This window comes from Perognathus longimembris, chromosome 19 (genome assembly GCF_023159225.1).
Source record: "Perognathus longimembris pacificus isolate PPM17 chromosome 19, ASM2315922v1, whole genome shotgun sequence".
In the NCBI taxonomy this organism is placed as follows: domain Eukaryota; kingdom Metazoa; phylum Chordata; class Mammalia; order Rodentia; family Heteromyidae; genus Perognathus; species Perognathus longimembris.
Window position 1 is genome coordinate 40011146 of NC_063179.1, and position 20345 is coordinate 40031490.

Consider the following 20345-nt stretch of genomic DNA (forward strand, 5'->3'; position numbering starts at 1 on the left):
TGACATTAACCATGTTGTACATGAAATGATATTCTTTTGCTAACAATCACTTAAAACCTTACCCTCCGTTTGCCTTGTGCAAATATTTCTACATAAATCTACCTCAAGAATATTTTCTCCAGAGACGCACCAAATAGTAATTAGAGGGCAAGCTGATGATTCAAATTTTAAAAAGTTCCTTAAACAAGATCCAACAACCCATTGAAAAAGAAAAAAATATATAAAGTAGTAGGTATGAAAACTGTACATTACATAAAAATAATGAACAAAGTCACTTTCATTTATTTTCTATGGAACATTAATTTTCTATGGAACATTAATTCTTGTACTGAGCGTGTAGCTTACTGGCAAAGCAAATATTTAGCATACCCGAGGTCTTGGGTACAATCCCAAGCATCAAACTATGATTAAAAAGTAAATCAAGGCTGGGAATATGGCCTAGTGGTAAAGTGCTCGCCTCGTATACATGAAGACCTGGGTTCAATTCCTCAGCACCACATATATAGAGAAAAAGTTGAAAGTAACGTTGTGACTCAAAGTGCTAGTTTTGAGCAAAAAGAAGCCAGGGACAGTGCTTAGGTCCTGAGTTCAAGCCCCAGGACTGGCAAAAAACAAAAGTAAATCAAAATAATACAGACCAACCTGTTTCTGTTTTTAACCAATTTTTATTATTATTTGTTTCATTATTATTTTTTCATAATTTATTTAATAATTTTTATTATTTATTTCATATTTATGACTCCATAATCTTCATACAAGACAACAAACCACTAAATAAAAATACTTTATAGAGGGATAAAACTTACAATATTCATCACACTCAAAATGTAATGCTCAATGTCTTTACGTCCATGGTAGCCCACCATCATTTTGTCTGCCACAACCAGCGTCTCCACGAAGCGCTCAATGCTCACGGATCTTTTCCGTCTGTGGTGGGTATGTGTGTCATTGGTTGGTAGTAATAAAGGAAGAGCAGATGATGTATCATTCAGCCCCCAAGGTTTGCCACTGCTTGTGAAGTCTACCAAAAGAACAAAAACTAATGAAGTAGATTTATCAGTTGAAACCATTTATATGTCCTTCATGAAGATATGACTCTCATGATTGTTCAATTATATAAGGTTTATCAAAACAAGGGAAGGGATAGAGAGTAGTGAGCTAGAAGTAGGGCTCAAGTCATTTAAAAGTTCAAAAGATAAACCTTTAAATTTCAAATCAATCAATTTTTCCAATAAAATTAAACTGCGCATATAAAACCAGTAAAACAAATCTCTGTAATAAAGTACTACATAAAAAATTTAAATCATCACTTCATGTTCTTCTAGGGGGTAATTAAGTTTTAATACCTTTAAAGTCACTAATACACACTCGAAAGAATCGTTTCAAAGTTGTTTAAAAAGCAATGACCGTATGAACTTTGGAATAGACAGTTCTGATGGAAAACACAATGTTGCTATATCTAATCTTAAAACACTTTTGAACATTTTGACAAGAAATGTACTACCTTACATATGTAATTGTCACCCCTCTGTACATTACTTGACATTAAAAAAATTTTTTTACATAGAAACTGCTTTGTTAAAAAGTAAATACACAACTTAACCTGAAGGGCAGGGGTGGGTTGGGAGGGGTGAAGGAGAATATTGAGAGGGGTGACATTCATCAAGATAGACTGCAGTGAGGATCCCAAGAGCCCAATAGACCCTTATGAACACATAAGATGATGCTAAGTGAAATGAACTCCATGTTATGGAAACGATTGTTACATCACAGTTGTAACTACTTTCAATGTGCCATGTGTAGCTGTAGCTTCTATTATTGATGATCTTCTTGTATCCCCTTCCTGTGGTTGTACCTGCACTATCTCTCTATCTTATCTGAGTATATTGGAAACCGTGTATACTGGTATTAGAACTAGGATATTGAAAGGGAATAACAAAATCGAGAGACACAGGGTAAAAAGACAAATGACTACAAAAGCAATACTTGCAAAACTGTTTGGTGTAAATGAACTGAACAACTCATGGGGCGGGAAGGGAAAGGGGGAGGGGGAGGGGGAATGAGGGAGGAGGTAACAAACAGTACAAGAAATGTATCCAATGCCTAATGTATGAAACTGTAACCTCTCTGTACATCACTTTGATAATAAAAAATTTTTTAATAAAATAAAATAAAAAGCAATGACTGTATGAACTTTGGAATAGACAGTTCTGATGGAAAACACAATGTTGCTAAATCTAAACTTAAAACACTTTTGAACATTTTGACAAGAAATGTACTATCTTACATCACTTACATCACAAGTGTACATCACTTGACGTTAAAAAAAATTTTTTTTACATATAAACTGCTTTGTTGAAAAGTAAAAAGTAAATACACAACTTAAGCTGAAGGGCAGGGGTAGGTTGGGAAGGGTGAATGAGAATATTGAGAAGGGCCACATTCATCAAGATAGACTGCAGTTATCGACTGCTTTGGTGAATGGCATCTCCTTTGAACAATTAAAGGTAACAAAATATTCAAAAAAGGAAGCAAATTTTAAAAATGATGATGCAGATTTTCTTTCAATTAAACAAACTCTGAAGTCTTAGCTTCTTTCTGTGTGAAAATGTTCCAGTGAGAGATGGAAATGTCACTGCTAGGAAAACAAAGGTAAGAAGGAGCAGCGTTGAGGGGGGTATGGATCTAATAATAGTGGGGAGAGGATACCTGTGATGAGAAAGGTCACCACAAGGAGAGACATGCAAGAAGCCTTTATACCCTTTGACAATAATTTTTTTTAAGTAATATGCTGTTATTAATCAGAACCAACTTAATTAGAACCAACTCCATTCTTCTGGAAATCTCAGTTCTAAAAGGTGGTGAATTCACTTTCCGCAGAATTTTATTTAGTTTATTTTTTTGTGATAGTGCTCGAGGTTGAACTCAAGACATGAATGCTGTGCCTGATTTTTTTTGTTGTTGTTGTTTTTCTTTCTCAAGGCTGGCGTTTTACTGCTTGAGCCACAACTCCATTGCCAGCTAGCCCTTTGGGTGGTTAATTAGAGATAACAGTCTCATGGACTACCCTGCCCAGGATGGCTTTGAACCACATGATCTTCAGATCTGAGCCTCCTGAGTAGCTAGGATTACAAACATGAGCCACTGGTACTCAGCTTTTCCACATAATTTTGCAAGTATTATTTTTCCAAACTCTATAGGTCAGAGATGTTAAAAGGAGAAACAATTCTGCACAATTTGCTTTAAGCCATATGTATCCCTGCATTTAGACATCTCGGTTTCTACTGCTAAGGAATCTTTATTACCATGGCATTTGGAGGGCCGGGGCATAGCCCAAGTGGTTACTCTTAGTTAAAAAACATATTAACATTCGAGTTGTTTTCACCTGTGTTAATTTATTAAAAGAGAAGAGGGGGCTGGGGATATGGCCTAGTGGCAAGAGAGCTTGCCTCGTATACATGAGGCCCTGGGTTCGATTCCCCAGCACCACATATATGGAAAACGGCCAGAAGTGGCGCTGTGGCTCAAGTGGCAGAGTGCTAACCTTGAGCAAAAGGAAGCCAGGGACAGTGCTCAGACCCTGAGTCCAAGGCCCAGGACTGGCCAAAAAAAAAAAAAAAAGAGAAGAGGGTTGGCTATTATACAACCTACTTAAAAGGATGCCTATTTAATTAAGATTGTACACACTGCCTTACATATGAAACTGTATCCCCTCTGTACATCACTTTGACAACAAAGAAATAAATTTAAAAATTTTTAAACATAAAAAACTGCTTAACCACAAAAAAGATATCAACCTATATTAGGTATTTTAAATAACTTTGTTCTCCAGATTTTTTTTTACTAATGTCCATTTCTTTTTTGTTTTGTTTTTAATGGACATTAAGGGAAAACATGTATTTGCAACAGAGAGGTTCCACAAGTAATTCTTTTTTTTTAATTGTTAAGGTGATGTACAGATGGGTTACAGTAAGCCACTATAAGATTCCCACTAAATAATTCCTACTACTACTAATAATAGTGTGAAGTGTTAGAAGGTATAATACAGCCAATTTAAGAGCAAAGGTAAGTAAGGAAATGAGTGCAGTTGTTGCTTAATATTGTTACTCCCTTTGTTTTCTCCTGTTTTCCCTCCCCCTCCCAGACACCCCTCCTGCCAGTTATATAGTTCATTTCCAACATAGTATCTTGTAAGTATGATTGTTGGGTTGGCTGGATTGTAAAATGGTGTGCTAATAGAAATGAACTACAAGATATAGAAACAAGAAGTCTGGGGGATATTTTAGTGTACTATACTCAGTTATTACTGTTTTCTTTCAATCCCCCCCCCCTTTGGCTTAACCCCACTGTCATTTTTTTTTTAATTTCAGTACCCTTTGTCTTGTATATAAATTTATCTGATTTAGAAATGGGAAGAGGAATCACAGAAATGGTGGCAGAAAGGGTTAACTGACTTATAAGACCCTGAGTTCAATTGCCAGTACCAAAAGAATTAAAAATTGCCTTGTTTTGTAGTAAAAAAATGACTCATAGTTCTCCAGACGACACATGTGATAAATGCTTCACTCAATTTAATTTTTGATACACTGTAGAATGTTGAAGGAAACATTATTCCCTATAACACAGTTAGCTTTCTCCTAAAACTAACAATATATGTCTGTAACCCAAAACAGTATTTTGACGTTTTCATCATTATCAGATGCTTGACTATACATAGCCATGCATCGTAATTTCAATGACCCACTTTACCTTTTATTCATGGCATCATTTGTGGTAGTCATGTGTTTACTTGTTGCCCACTGCCTGTCCTCACTAGGTACAAGAAGCTCCATAAAAACAAGGACCTTGTCTGCATTATTTATCGCTGTATTCCCAGAATCTAAAACAATCTTACACATATATCAAACAAGCATTTGTTTAATAAATATATAACTGCATAATGAACTTAAATCTAGGTATATAGATATATTATCTATGCCAATGGACTGAAAGGATATTCAGTTGTCTCTGAGTACAAGAATAAGAGTGACTTTTAAAGTTAATTTTCCTGTATTTCTCTAACTTCAAAAAATTGTTTGCACAAAACAGTTTTGAATTATAGTTTGAATCTAAAAAAACAGAATATCCATATATAACATGAAATAGATATGTCCAGTGCCAAAGTATTTTTACATTCTCAATTTTGATATAAACTTAAAGTTTCTTTTAACAGACTAAAATGGCATTGTGTGGCTATAAAATCACATAGCTCACCTGTTCTGTGCCATTGAAATAGTATTAAATTCTTGCCAGACATTTCCCAAACTTGCTAAACACAAGGGGCTTTTTTCCCCAACAACACCAGGCAACATTTCCCAGAACTCAGAAAAACCACTATAAGATTCCCACTAAATAATTCCTACTACTACTAATAACAGTCTGAAGTGTGAGAAGGTATAATACAGCCAATTTAAGAGCAAATAGTTGACTAAAACTAAGAATATTAAGCCTGGAGAAAGTCAGTACAGTAGCTCAGGCAACAGATGTGAGACTGGACTGACTGAACTGGTATTAGGGGCTACTTCCTGGACTGGATTGAGGAGAGATGTACTTAGAACATGGTATTAGTGCCGGGAGCTGAGGGCTCACGCTTATAATACTACTAACTCAGGAGTCCGAGATAAGAGGAATGTGGTTCAAAGCCAGCCGGGGGAGGAAAGTCTATTAGACTCTTTTCTCCAATTAACCACCAGAAAACCAGAAATGGCGCTATGGCTCAAGTGGTAGAGTGCTAGCCTTGAGCTGAAGAGCTCAGGAAGAGCACACAGGACCGGAGTTCAAGCCCCATGACTGGCCAAAATAATAATAATAATAATAATGAAGAAGAAGAAGAAGAAGAAGAAGAAGAAGAAGAAGAAGAAGAAGAAGAAGAAGAAGAAGAAGAAGAAGAAAAAGAAGAAGAAGAAATAATTAGTAATTTAGAAAAATAAGGGTATAATTTCATGATTGCAATAAGAATGGATTTGGAAGTATGTAGAAAATAATCTGCCTGAGTTAGAATAATGCAATAGGTAGTTTAAAAGAAAACATTCTGGATATTAAAGGTCTAAGAGGTATCTTTTAGACTATGACAAGGTTATAAACACTTCCTGGATGAATTGCAAAGTATTTACAATCATAAAATAAAGGATATTAAGTTATGGAAAATTTTTATCAAAATAAATAATGAGGAACCTGAGGCATGGCTCAAGTGCTAGAGTGCCAGCCTTGAGTGGCAGTATCTGCACACTAATTCAATAGATGAATGAATGAATGAATCTTACATTGTAAAGGAATTTATATATAGCTGTAGCTACAACCTAAAGTTTGTTAAACATTAATATTTTCCCATATGGTTGAGGGTCCTTATTTAAAGACTCAATCTAACCTTCTTATTAATTTACTAATGAATTTTGTTTCGCATTTTAACTGTACTTAATTTAAGTGGCCTTTTCTAATATCAACTAGTCCTCACAAACCGAAACCTTCCAAAATCAAAAGCCTATAAGGAATGTTTATTTCTTTGCTGGTGGTAATGGGGTGCAAGCTCCCCAAGATGGGGCTTTGTGCTTAGAAAAATGTTCCACCCCTTAAGCCATGCCCCTTTTTTTGCTTCACTTATTTTGCAGGTAGAGTCTCTACCTTAGCCTTGGCCAGCCTCCTGCACAGCTAGGGTGACAGGGGCAAGGCACCATGCCTGCCTTATTGTTTGTTACAAGGGTCTCGCTAACATTTTCTCTGGAGTTGCCCCAAACTGCAATGTTTCCATCTCCATCTCCCAAGTAGCTGGGGGTTACAGATTTGAGCCACTGTGCTTTGGCCTAAGAAGTTTATAAACCTTGTTTAAGAATCAAGTATGTGGGCTGGGCTGGGGATATGGCCTACTGGCAAGAGTGCTTGCCTCGTATACATGAGGCCCTGGGTTCAATTCCCCAGCACCACATATACAGAAAACGGCCAGAAGGGGCGCTGTGGCTCAGGTGGCAGAGTGCTAGCCTTGAGCAAAAAGAAGCCAGGGGACAGTGCTCAGGCCCTGAGTCCAAGGCCCAGGACTGGCCAAAAAATAAAAAAAAAGAATCAAGTATGTACTCAGGAAACTGACATCATGACTGCAGTTTGAAGCCAGTACAAAAAAGTTGCTGACACCCAGATCTCAACAGAGAAGGATGGGTGGATGCTATGATACACGCGTCTCACCTCAACTACAGTAGGAAGCATAAATGGGAGATTCACAACCCTGGCCAAACAAGAGATTCTAGCTCCGAAAGAACCAGAGAAAAGTGGCTGGAAACATGACTCAAGCTGTAGAGTAGCTGCCCTGACTTCAAAAACCTAGTACCAAAATAATCGTAATAATAATAGTGTAATAAATTACTTGAGCAACAAATTCAAAAGACCATTTAAACACTGAAGAAGGAAATGACCCTCTGAGGAACATGTGGAAGATAAAGACTATGGAGAGATATCAAAAGACACCACATTCCCTGATTCCAAAGGCAATCGTTGGAACTTATTCTAAATCAACTTGCTGGTAAACTCTTCTTTGTATTAAACTGAAATCTCCCCCCTGAAATGTTTTGCTCCTTCTTGCAGCTTCTGGAACAAAACTTTCAAAGAGTGGAAAAGAAAAAACTACTTTGAAAAATGCAATAGCTTTTAAACTACTAGAAATAGTTATTATAATAGTAATACTAATGAAAATACAGTTGGACTGAGTAAATAATGTGAGCTAAGATCAGCAGTCAAAGAGGTCTGTAAGTCTGTCCAAAACTATACCAGAGCCCATGGTCCTTTGATAATGCTATTGTATGTCCACTACTGCTCTTAAGTATTCCTATCTTTAGATTAGCATTCCCTAACCCTCTAACTGGAGCTTTTTTATTCAATGTTAGTGCTCCATCACTAGAGCCACATCTCCACTTCCAGCTTTTTTGGTGGTTAATTGAAGATAATAGTCTCATGGACTTTCCTGCTCAGGCTGTCTTTGAACCATAATCCTCAAATATCAGCCTCCTGAGTGGCTAGGATTATAGATGTGAGCCACCAGCAACTAGCTAAATAGAATTTCAACCCGCATAATCAGCACGTACAGACTCCTTAATATGACTTAGGAGTCTTTCATGTTTGTTTCTGTCTCTTCAAGCCACATTCTAATACCTATTAAAGGAACTGTCAATTTCTGGAATGTGTCATTCCCCAGGGTGGGGAGGGGGGGGTGGGGGCGGGGAGAGGTTATAAAATGCTGCATCCTGTATGGAGAGCACTCTCGTCAGCCTTCTTCACTCCTGTCTACCTACCTTCTCTTTTCCCTTAATGCGCAGCAGAAAAGTTACTTCCTTCACGAAGCTTTCTTGTCATTGTTCCAATGCTATATTTCTATAGGCCCCTAACTCAATGTTATCATTGCCTTCTGAGTACCTCCTTAAGACCCTTCAAGTCTTATTCAGGAGATATTCTTATTAAATTTGAATTCCTATTACTAGCAAGAACACATAAGACTAACCAACAAGTGCAGATTACTATGAAGTATCTATGTGTGAAAGCTGTAAATATTACCTAAAGAAGAAATGTTGTATTTACATGGATTCTTTTCTAAGTACTTCTCAAAATTATCTATTATTTCTTCTGATACTTATTAGAAGAAAGAAAAGGAATGATGCAGTATGTTTCTCAAAGGCTGTACACTCACCTGAAAGCCCACAATGGGAGTGGTCATACAGATGCCGTTGCTGAAGGGTAGACTTTTTGTAAATAACATGAGGATGGCCATTTTCATAATTAAAATGCTTAGAATCCTCTGTGGTATTCTTTAAAGGCTCAATAAAATATTCTTCATCTTCTGTAGCAATAATGCCATGCTAAAAGGAAAAGAAGCAACAAATTTAACAAAGAGAAACATTTTAAGTATTAGATTTTATCATTAACAAGAATCTAAAATAATTTGATAACTCTCCAAAAACAGATTAAAGTATGTGTTAATTAAACACTCAGTGTACTATCTTTCCTTAGTAAGACATCAGATAGATACATTTCCTTATTACTTAAAAAGCTATAAATTGGGCTGGGGATATAGCCTAGTGGCAAGAGTGCCTGCCTCGGATACATGAGGCCCTAGGTTCGATTCCCCAGCACCACATATACAGAAAACGGCCAGAAGCGGCGCTGTGGCTCAAGTGGCAGAGTGCTAGCCTTGAGCGGGAAGAAGCCAGGGCCAGTGCTCAGGCCCTGAGTCCAAGGCCCAGGATTGGCCAAAAAATAAAAATAAATAAATAAAAAGCTATAAATTAGGGCTGGGATGTAGCTCTGTGGCAAAGCACTTGCCTAGCAAGTGCAACGTCCTAAGTTTGATCCCCAGTACCAAAAAAGAAAAGACAAAAAATACAGTTAAAAAAAGCTATAAACTATGATAAGCATATCATTTATATTATTTTCCTTCTTTTTTCCCAAAAATTGTGTGGAGAAGCAACAGAGACCTCTTTGTGAACTCCAAAACTTACTTCCTTTCCAACTTGACTATGTATTCTGTATTTAGACTTAGCTTTGTGATTGTCTCCACTAATTAAAAAAAAAAAAAAACTGGGCAGAGTCCTCTATAACACCTTCAGGTACAGAACCTAAATACCGCCCCACTCTTACTTTGCATGCTGTCAACTTTACAGAAAGCACTCTAAAGACACAGAGGAGGTCGAAGTCAAAAGAGAAGGACTTCCAGGTGCCGGTAGCTCACACCTGTAATCCTAGCTCTACACAGGAGGCTGAGATCTGATGATTGAGGTTCAAAGCCAGCACAGGCAGACAAATCCTAGAGGCTTATCTTCTTACATCCAATGAAAGAGCAAAAAGCCAGAACTGGATGTAGGGCTCAAATGCTAAGCAAATAATTAGCAAAGCTGAGCACTAATGGCTCCCACTTTGTAATCCTAGCTACTCAGGAGGCGGAGAGGATCCCAGTTCAAAGTTAGCAGTGGCAGGAAAGTTCATGAGACTATTATCTCCAATTAACCACCAGAAAACCGGAAGTGGAGCTCAAGGTCAGCATCAAGGGTCTGAGTTCAATCCCCACACCTCACAAGAGGGGTGGGGGGCTGTGTCTCTAAATGACCACTTGGAAAGCTGATTAACATAAACACTGATGTAAGGGAGAAATAAACTTGTTATAACCATTGATACTCTAAGGTCTAATTTATCCTCAATTAACATACATCCCAAACATCCCCATATTATAAATGAAATTAACAGTCTCAAGAGGTCAGGAATTTACCAATATCATAGAAAGGAAAGAAAAGGAGCTGGAATTCAAGCAGAGCTCTGCTTCACCGTATTCTATCACCTTACACCGATTTACTTAGCCAGGTCCTATGCAGAGGTCCTATCTCCTCTTTAGAAGCTTCTCTAGGCCAATGGAGTGCTTTCACACACCTCTGAGCTCCACTATAGTATAATATAAGTATCGTATCTGTGCATTTAATGCCACAATTATTTGTTGTTACCTCTCAAATCTTTTCTATTTACATTTTGTGTAAATTTTCAACTGTAAGTGATAATCTTTCCACCTAGACTGTTAACATTCCTCAGGGAAAAAGTCATGCCTTATAATGTTTAGAATCAGCTATAGGCATAGAAAGTATCTGACATGTTTTAGTTCAAATCAAAGTTTATTGATGAAGAGAAATATGATCATCAAAGTTGTCTGCACTAAGAATAAAAACTTCCACAAATCAATAGATGCTAACTTCGATTCTTGTCCAAGTGTTGCACTGGTGAGGATATCTCTTAATCTAACCACCCAGAACCACCAGATAAAACACAGATTCTCCGAGCTTATTTCCTCAGCTGGAAAAATGAAAGGGTTGGTTTAAATTACTGGTTTTAAAACAGCACACTAGGGAGCCCGAAGGAGGTCCAAGAAAGTGCCCTCAGGAGCTGCCCCAGACAACAAAAGGAGACCTCCATGGCTTAAATTCCTGGGCTTAGCATCAGATGTGCTTTTTTTAATGTGTATATTAAATTTCCACCTAACATTTCATATGAGAAAGGGTTTTGCTGCTTTAAAAAGAAAAAAGTTAAAAAAAAACCTCTGAACCTGGACATCTCTAAATGCTACATAACTTGTAACCTTCGTGATTCTGTTTAGAGAATTTTGTTAAGTCCTGTATTTTCGGAGAGGAAGATTGACATAATCAGACATGAAATTGGTGACTATCTACACCTACATGGGAAAACACAAAATAAAACACATGCTTTAGGCACTTCTGTAATTTTTTGCTACTGTCTGCTTTAGTTTATGAGTAGTGGTCCCTCTATTAAGTGCAAATGCAAACAGGAATAAAATAATATGCCATTAAGAAACTCCAGTACCTGAGCATGAATTACTTTACCAGTTATGTTGACAACAGATCAGGAAGAAGAAAGGGCAAGGATCAATAAGAGTTTTGAATAGAGGAAAGTGTAGGAAATGGAGTCTAGTGTCCCAGAACAATAAAGTCATGCTGGCCTGTGAAACTAGACCAGTGAAAGTTGAAAGGTTCCAGGCAAGAAACTCAAAAAAAATTTTAAATATGTTAATATAAAGTAAAAATTAAATCAATGTCTTTAACTCTGAAAGGAAAATCCAGAGATTTCATGTGCTAGGTACTTTATAAAGTGTTTACTCACGTTATTTCACTTAATCTGAATAGCACTTCAATGTAAGTACTATGGCCAGCTCCTCACTGCAGATGAGGAACTTAGATGGGGCAAAGTTAAACAACAGACTCAAGGATTGAACTTGGAGCTTGGAATCTTTTTTTTTTTTTTTTTTTTGGCCAGTCCTGGGGCTTGAACTCAGGGCCTGAGCACTGTCCCTGGCTTCTTTTTGCTCAAGGCTAGCACTCTGCCACTTGAGCCACAGCGCCACTTCTGGCCATTTTCTGTATATGTGGTGCTGGGGAATTGAACCCGGGGCCTCATGTATATGAGGCAGGCACTCTTGCCACTAGGCCATATCCCCAGCCCTCGGAGCTTGGAATCTTAAACATCATACTGTGATTTATAAGGGCTGTTTATATCATGCATTCACCAAATATTCTTTAGATGGCTGTGACATGACAGAAGAGACTGTGTTTCAAGGTAGTATTCAATAGTAAGCCAAAATGGAAGAAATCTCACAGGACCTAGAATCGTCTTTCACTAAGGGAAATCTTTTTTTTTTTTTTTTTTTTTGGCCAGTCCTGGGGCTTGGACTCAGGGCCTGAGCACTGTCCCTGGCTTCTTTTTGCTCAAGGCTAGCACTCTGCCACTTGAGCCACAGAGCCACTTCTGGCCGTTTTCTGTATATGTGGTGCTGGGGAATCGAACCCAGGGCCTCATGTATACGAGGCAAGCTCTCTTGCCACTAGGCCATATCCCCAGCCCCACTAAGGGAAATCTTTAAAAATTAAATTTTTAACCCACTTATGTAAGTAATTCTAGCTACTTGGGAGGCTGAGATAGAGAGGTCGGCAGACTGAGTGAGGCCTATCCTGGCAGAAACGTTTGTGAGATCACTTTTCGCCTCGCAGCTCAGTATAGTTTTACATTTGTGTCATCCTAACTACAAGGAAGGCTGAAATTAGGAAAATTAAATTCCAGACAAGCCTAGACACAAATGTCCAAGAGACTCAATCCCAATTAAGTAAGCTTGAAGTGGTGGCAAGTGCCTATCACCCCAGCTATGACAGGAAGCTTAAAATAGGCAGATCAAGGTACAAGGAAACACCCAGGCAGTAAGCAAGATCCGATCAGAAAAAGAACCAGCAGAGAAAAGAGCTAGAGGCACCGCTCAGCAGTGGAGTACCTGCTAGCAAGCATGAGTTTCTGAACTCAAACCCCATTGCCATCAAAAAGAAAGTTACAAATTTTAGGCCTTTAAATGTTTTTATTTTTCTAAAGATATTATATATATATATAGCAGTACTGACAAATTTAGGGCCTTGCAACTTGCTAGGTAAGTGCTTTACAACTGGACATTTTCCAGCCCTTTTGCTTAGCTTCAATTGTTTTTTCAGGTAGTCTTAAGCTTTGCACCCAGACTAGACTTGGACCATGACCCTTCTACCTATGTCTTCTATTTGTAGCTGGCATTATAGAGATAAACCATCACATCAAGATTGTTGTCACTTTAAAAAATAATAATAATTAGTATATATTAGTAGTACAGGGGAGAGTCAGTGTGATACTTTCATATATGCATACAACATACAATTTATCCTTCTATCACTTTCCCAATCTGCTATTTAATCCCTATGCTTAAACAACTTCAAAAGCCAGGTACAGGTGGCTCACTCCTGTAATCCTACCTACTCAGGAGGCTGAGATCTGAGGATCAAAATTCGAAACCAGCCTGGGCAGGAAAGACCATGAGGCTTTATCTCCAATTAACCACCAGAAAACTAGAAGTGGCACTGTGGCTTCAAGTAGTAGAGCACTAGCCTTAAGGAGGAAAAAAAAAAAATCAAGGACAGTGCCCAAGACCTGAGTCCAAGCCCTACAACTGACAAAAATAAAAATAAAAATAATTAAAACAACTTCAAGAAGTTTCAGTGCTTTATTTTCTAAATTGCTGGCTTAAATGGGGTCTTGCCAATATTTGACCTCAGCTGAACTCAAACTACAGTCCGAATATCACAACTTCTTTTTTTTTTTTTTTTTTGACCAGTCCTGGGCCTTGGACTCAGGGCCTGAGCACTGTCCCTGGCTTCTTTTTGCTCAAGGCTAGCACTCTGCCACTTGAGCCACAGCGCCACTTCTGGCCTTTTCTATCTATGTGGTGCTGGGGAATTGAACCCAGGGTTTCACGTACACAAGGCAAGCACTCTTGCCACTAGGCCATATCCCCAGCTGGCTATCTCCACTTCTGGAGTAGCTGGGATGGCCAGTATGAGCTGTCACAACTGGTGCTTCTAGATAATCTTTTTGTTGTTGTTGTGTTGTTTTGTTTTTCTTATGTTTGTCCTGGAGCTTGAACTCAGGGCCTGATGCTGTCCTTGGGCTTTATTTTTCAAAGCTAGCACTCTACCACTTGAGCCATAGCACCAAATGCAGCATATTGGTGGTCAGTTGAGATAAGAATCTCCTGGATTTTCCTGACTTGGCTGCCTTTGAACCATGACCTTCAGATCTCAACCTCCTGAGTAGCTATGATTACAGGTGAGCCACTGGCATAATTGCAGGCACGATGCCCTATATATCTCATTCCCAATTCCACCATCCATAGCTCTTAAGGAAAATGATTTTTATTAACCTAGATATCCACTGTCAGCCTATTATTAACAAAATACGAGGGCAACAGAAAGTCACCTTAAATCGACAAGGACTCAAAAAAATGTCTTTCCTAGCCACCTATTCTAAATTAATTATTTGAAGATGTTCTCACAACAAATCAGGATTAAAAACTAAGAAAGAGGAAGATATAGAAACAACTTAAAAAAGAAAACGATTGTAAACTATGAGGTGTAACCTAAGTAATCTCCAAGAACAATGCCTCTAATAAGCATGAAAAATATTCAGCTGAGTGTGGTAGCACACATTTATAATCCCAGCACTCAGAGGACAGGACAGGATGGTCTCCAGTTGGAGTACAGATAGGGTATAGTAAGACCCTGTCTTTAAAAAATAAAAAAGAGAGAGGGAGAGAATATCCAAATGGAGAGACAAAGGGTAAAAGGCAAACCAAAGCAACAGCAATACTTACAAGACAATATGCTGTAAACCAACGGTACAGTTCGGGGAAGAGAATTGAGAAGGGAGAAGGTGGGAGAAAAATGAGGGAGAAGGTAACAAGTTGGATAAGAAATGCATTCACTGCCTCACATATGAAACTGTAACCCCTCTGTACATCACTTTGACAATAAATTAATTAATTTTTAAAAGAATAAAATAAAAAAATTTAAAAGATAGGATACAACCAAGCAGTAGACATACAGACTACATAATGATCACCCGATAAATAAATTTCATTTTTATCTCAATAGGAAAAAAAATGGTAATTACAAGCTCTAGAAAACAAAATCTTGATAAGAAAACCATAATCCAGACATAAGCAAAATAAAATTGACAATATTTAAAACAATAGACAGCATTGTTAGAATTCTGTCCTTTGAATGATACAAGGGTTGTAAAGACTGATAAGATGAATGAGAAAACATGACTAAAAATGACTGCCAACGAACATTAATTTGTATAAAGTAAGTTAAAATGCAGTTAATTAAGCAGTGGCCTTTGACTAAGAGGAATTCAAGCAGAGAAGAAAATAGTCAACATATCCCTACTTGCAGATGATATGACCTTACACTCATAGACCTGATTTTTTTTAAATGTTTGGCAATGAAGCAGAATATAAAATCAACACACAAAAATATGTACCTTTCCTATATACTAACAATGAACAGGTTAAGAAAGAAATCAAGAAAATAATTCCAAACACACTAACCATAAAAATAATACGTACTTATATATTTAACCAAGAAGATGAGAACTTTTACAAGTATGATAAAAAGCTTGAGCAACTGAAGAGGACACCAGAAGATGTTTAAGACTTATGTCCATGGATTAGAAAGTTAATATCATGAAAATGCTATTACTATGAGCAATCTACCAATTAAGTGTAATATCCATCAAATCCTTAATACCATTCTTCACAGAAATAGAAAAAAAAAAGCAGTCCTAGAACTCATATGGAATCACTGGATATTCTAAATTGCTAATGGAATCCTAAAGAAAAGAACCAGTGCTGGGGATACCATGTCAGACTGCAAATTTTATTAGTGATCCATCGTAACACAAACAGCATAGTACTGGCACCCAAACAAACATGAAAACCGGTGGAAAAGAAAAGAAGACCCAGGTCATATCCATACATCTGTAACTATCTGATTTATGACCAAAAAGAAAAAGAAAAAAATTCCTTTTTAATAATTTGATACTGGGGAAAGTATACATTATGTCCTCCTGCACAAGACTGAAATTAAACACAGGCACCAGTGGCTCATCTCTACGATCCTAGCTACTCAGGAGGCTGAGACACAAGGATTGTGGTTCAAAGCCAGCCCAGGCAGGAAACTTGGTGAGATTCTTCAGTCCAATTTACCACCAAAAAAAAAAGAAGTAGAACTGTGGCCCCAGTGGTAGAACACTAGCCTAAAGCACAAAAGCTCAGGGACCGTACCTAGACCCAGAGTTCAATCTTCAGGACCAACCAAAAAAAAATCTAAATGAAAGAAATCCCTCTCTCTCATCCAGCAAAACATTGACTCTAAATGGATCCAAGATCTCAAGGTAAGATCTGAAACTGAAATTATAAGTTTCAAAAATATTATCTGTTTGATTATTGGGCAGGGAATACAAGATCAATAGGATACATCTAAATTTCTCCAAATCTAAATCTAAACTTTCTCATCAAAATGTACGAAAAAAAATCATTCAACCTTCTCCATTCCTAGATGTTATCATCTTTGAACAGATCTTCAGTATATCTTTCATATTTGTACTCATATCTCAATCATCTTCTTTCCTCAAACTTCATAATGAAATTCATTTTTGGCTAATCTGCATATATCATCACCTTGTTAAAACTAGCAATTCAATAGTCAATTTAAATGCCAGGTTAACAATATTACATTTAACATGAGAAGTTCTAGAATCTACTTGTTCATTCAAAAAAATAAATCTTTTAAGCATAGCAATAAGTGTGCTCAATGTACATAATTATCAAAATTAAACCCAAATTTTAAATTTATTTTTATTCCTACTTTTATTGTTAAGGTGATATACAAATTTGTAATAATTAGTGTGTGTCTAGGATAGTCCTAGCAGTTGATCACAATAGCTCAGTAGCTATGTCCATATGAACACATAAGATGATGCTAAGCGAAATGAACTCCAAGACATGGAAACAAGTGGTTTATCGTTGTTGCTGTTATTTTTACACACTATGTGAAACTATATTTTTTTGTTTGTCTTCCCTATAGTTTAGCCCCTGTTGTCACTGTGTTTGATTTTAGTACCCTGGATATTGTATATATGTTTGTTTGAAACCCAAACTTTAAAATCTAAGTCATTATGTTGGTTCATTTCACTTCATGGTTAAGGAATATGGACAGTTTGAACAAATTCTTACAATATACTTACAGTGAAATGTTGCCTCCATTATAAAGTCTCCCTACTTATTTCAAATTTAAAATATGTTTAACTCAATTGTAATTGCATAATGACACGAAAGTATAAACAAGAATATAGGTCTGGTATAATAAGAAAGAAAATCAGTTTCTGAAAATATGACTAAGGCATAAAAATGTTTGTACATGTTCACACAAAGTTTTAATTGACCATCTATGGTAGCTGGAACAAGGTAAAGCCAAAGAGAAAGTTGGGGAATACGCTCCATCAGCAACCATTACTATGTTTAAGTATCTTTCATCTCAAGTACTTGGCATAAATCCTATATACATTAACTCCCTTCCTAAAGTAAGAATATCAATACTCACATAAATATTGGGAAAAATGATTTCAAATGCACTATATTAAAGATTTGGCTTCAAGAAATTCTGCCCATAAGTAGATTAGAATTCATTTTAAACTATGTTACCTACCAGAGAAAGATAACCTAAAAGGCAAATCTGTGCTGTGATTTCCTGCCATAATATAAAAAACTGCCCTGAAACTCTTTGCCAATGACTATGTTTTGTTTATGCGTTAAAATCAAACTATTTGCCCAGGAAAAAAAATTAAGACTAAAAAGAAATCTGAGGTCGTGCTCATCCCTCTGCTGCTAATGAAGAGTTTTATAAGCTATTCCATGAAAAGGAAATGTAACAACTATGAATAAAATGATCAAAAGCAAAAGCAATAGAAATAATGAACACTTTTAGGCCATTACTTTTTTACTTAAAACACCAATGTATATTATTTTATATATTTATTGTTTTATATTTATACATGTGTGTTATTTCAGAGGAAAGACTATTACTTCATAAGCTTATTTTCCCATCAGAAATTTAAAATCATATCTACTTACCAATCCAACACAGTTGCTTAAAGCCACCTTGGTTGTACTACGTTGATCTTGCAAATATCCGGTATAATGACAGTTGTCTAAAAAATCATGTTTCCACTGGGGTCCATCTTTTCCCCAGTATTCTACTGTAAAATGTTTGGATACAAAATCTGTATTGAGAGTCAAGTTTAGGTGAAAGTGCTTGCCGTAGGCTGAAAGTTTAAAAAATAACTTCGACACCGCCTGCTGTGGATGGATAGCGTCCATACTCCGTCTTCTTCTTGAGTGCTTATCATTTTTCACAGTAAAGCTGAGGAAAGCTCCATTTTGATCAACCCTTATTGGAATAGTTAGCTGGTAGTGTTCAAGATAAGTCAGGAATTCCTCTTTGTAATCACAAGGTAGAGAATCCAGAAAAAGCACATGGAAGAAAAGAAAATTTAACCGAAGTAACAACATAACTATCTCAGCTATAAGCTATGCATAGTTATAGGTGGGGTACAGATGAAAATATGAAAAAATATAACCATAAAGGCGTAAAATCTAAAGATTGAGTTTTGATTCTTTTATTTCCCAAGTTCATTTGGGAATTACTAATTTTCTTTCTAAACCTTAATTTTTAAAACATGGGTTCCAAGTGCTTAACTATAAACAAAGTATGAAATTTTTACATGCAAATAAAAAATAACAAAAAGTACACAGAGTTAAAAGAATGGGATTCAGTTCAGATAAGAATACACTTTTGAAAATTATTCAAAAGAATTTATATATAACATCCATGGCCTTGTAATAAGTATTTCTTAAAAAACAAAATCATTATTAGGAAAGTAAATGCTGTAGACACTTTGGAAAATAGTCTGATCACTTGTCAAATGTTGATCATAAAGTTACCAGTTGATCCACCAATTCAATATAAACACAAGAGAAATGAAAACAGAAATCCACATAAAAACTCCTTTGTGAATGTTCATGCCAGAATTATTCATAATACCCCAAAGGGAAAAATAATCCAAATTTCTATCAGTCTATGACTAATCCAAAAGTGCACTTCTACCAGTGCAATAATTAAAAAGGCACTATACCTTCATAAGCAAAGGCGATGTTTCTAACATTATAAAAACTTTAGGCTAACTAAAAGGTGCCAATCACAGAAGTAACACATAGGGCTAATATTAATAATATTAATAATAGAACAATCTCTAGAAACAGATGTTTAGAGGCTTAGAAACTGCCTAGGACTAGAGCAAGAGAGGAGTGTGAAAAGTTTGGGGAAATTTGGAAGTGATTACTAAGGCTTTCTTTATGGAGTAATGAAAATGTTCAAACATTCATACTATATTGGTTGTACAACCTAAAAACCATTGAACTATAGACTTTAAATGGGTGAGGTACATGCTATGTGGATTATAATTCAACAAAACTCTAAAATCAACAGAATAACTGAAAATTTGGCAGACCTAATGTTTTTCTTACTTAATTATCCCTTCCTAAACTAGGTTTACCATTAAAAGAACTCAAATGCCCACAGCTTCACTGTCTATATGGAGTTTATCTCACAAACATAAAGTCCTATGACACCATAATCCTAGGAAATAGATTGAAATACAGTACTTTATTTATTTCTTCTCCACTCCCTACCCCCCATCCCCCACCAGTCCTGGGGCTTCAACTCGGCCTGGGCCTGTCTCTGAGCTTCTTTTGTTCAAGGCTAGCACTTGAGCAACAGCACCACTTCTGGATTTTTCTGAGTAGTTTATTGGGTTTTCCTGGCTGGGCTGGCTTCAAACTATGACCCTCAGATTTCAGCCTCCTGAATAACTAGAATCACACCTGAGAGCCACCAACACCTGACTCTATTTCTTTTTTTCTTTTTTCTCTTTCTTTCTTTCTTTCTTTCTATCTTTCTTTCTTTCTTTTTTTTTTTTTTTTTTTTTTTTTTTTGCCAGTACTGGGGCTTGAACTTAGCTAGCGCTCTACCAGTTGAACCAGAGCACCACTTCCAGCTTTTTCTGTTTATGTGGTACTGAGAAATCAAACCCAGGGCTTCATGCATGTTAGGCAAGCACTCTACCACTAAGCCACATTCCCAGCCTATATTTCCTTTTTGATAAGTAACAGTTCATAGACCATGGCTTTGTTGATCTCTGTGTGTGTGTGTGTGTGTGTGTGTGTGTGTGTGTGTGTGTGTGTGTGTGTGTGTTGATCCTAGGGCTTGAACTCTGTCCCTAAGGTTTTATTGCTCAAGGCTAGTGCTCTACCACTTGAGCCACATTTCTACTTTTGGCTCTTTGGAGATTTAAGTCTCACAGACTTTCCT

The 20345-nt window shown here is 36.8% G+C and overlaps 1 protein-coding gene across 3 annotated transcripts in view; it reads right to left on the reverse strand.

Moving 5' to 3' along the window:
• The window catches only part of Adamts6 (ADAM metallopeptidase with thrombospondin type 1 motif 6), a 217360-nt gene that overhangs the window by 186979 nt on the left and 10036 nt on the right, over window positions 1-20345 (reverse strand). For all 3 annotated transcript variants that reach the window (XR_007214095.1, XM_048368168.1, XM_048368166.1), the window contains exons 3-5: window positions 18050-18414; window positions 8708-8876; window positions 807-1021 (exon numbers count right to left, since the gene is read on the reverse strand). Coding sequence is in view for 2 of the 3 variants with exons in the window: in XM_048368168.1 (XP_048224125.1) it covers window positions 807-1021; window positions 8708-8876; window positions 18050-18414 (749 nt within the window). In the remaining variant the exon portion in view is untranslated. The remainder of the gene's footprint in view (window positions 1-806; window positions 1022-8707; window positions 8877-18049; window positions 18415-20345) is intronic.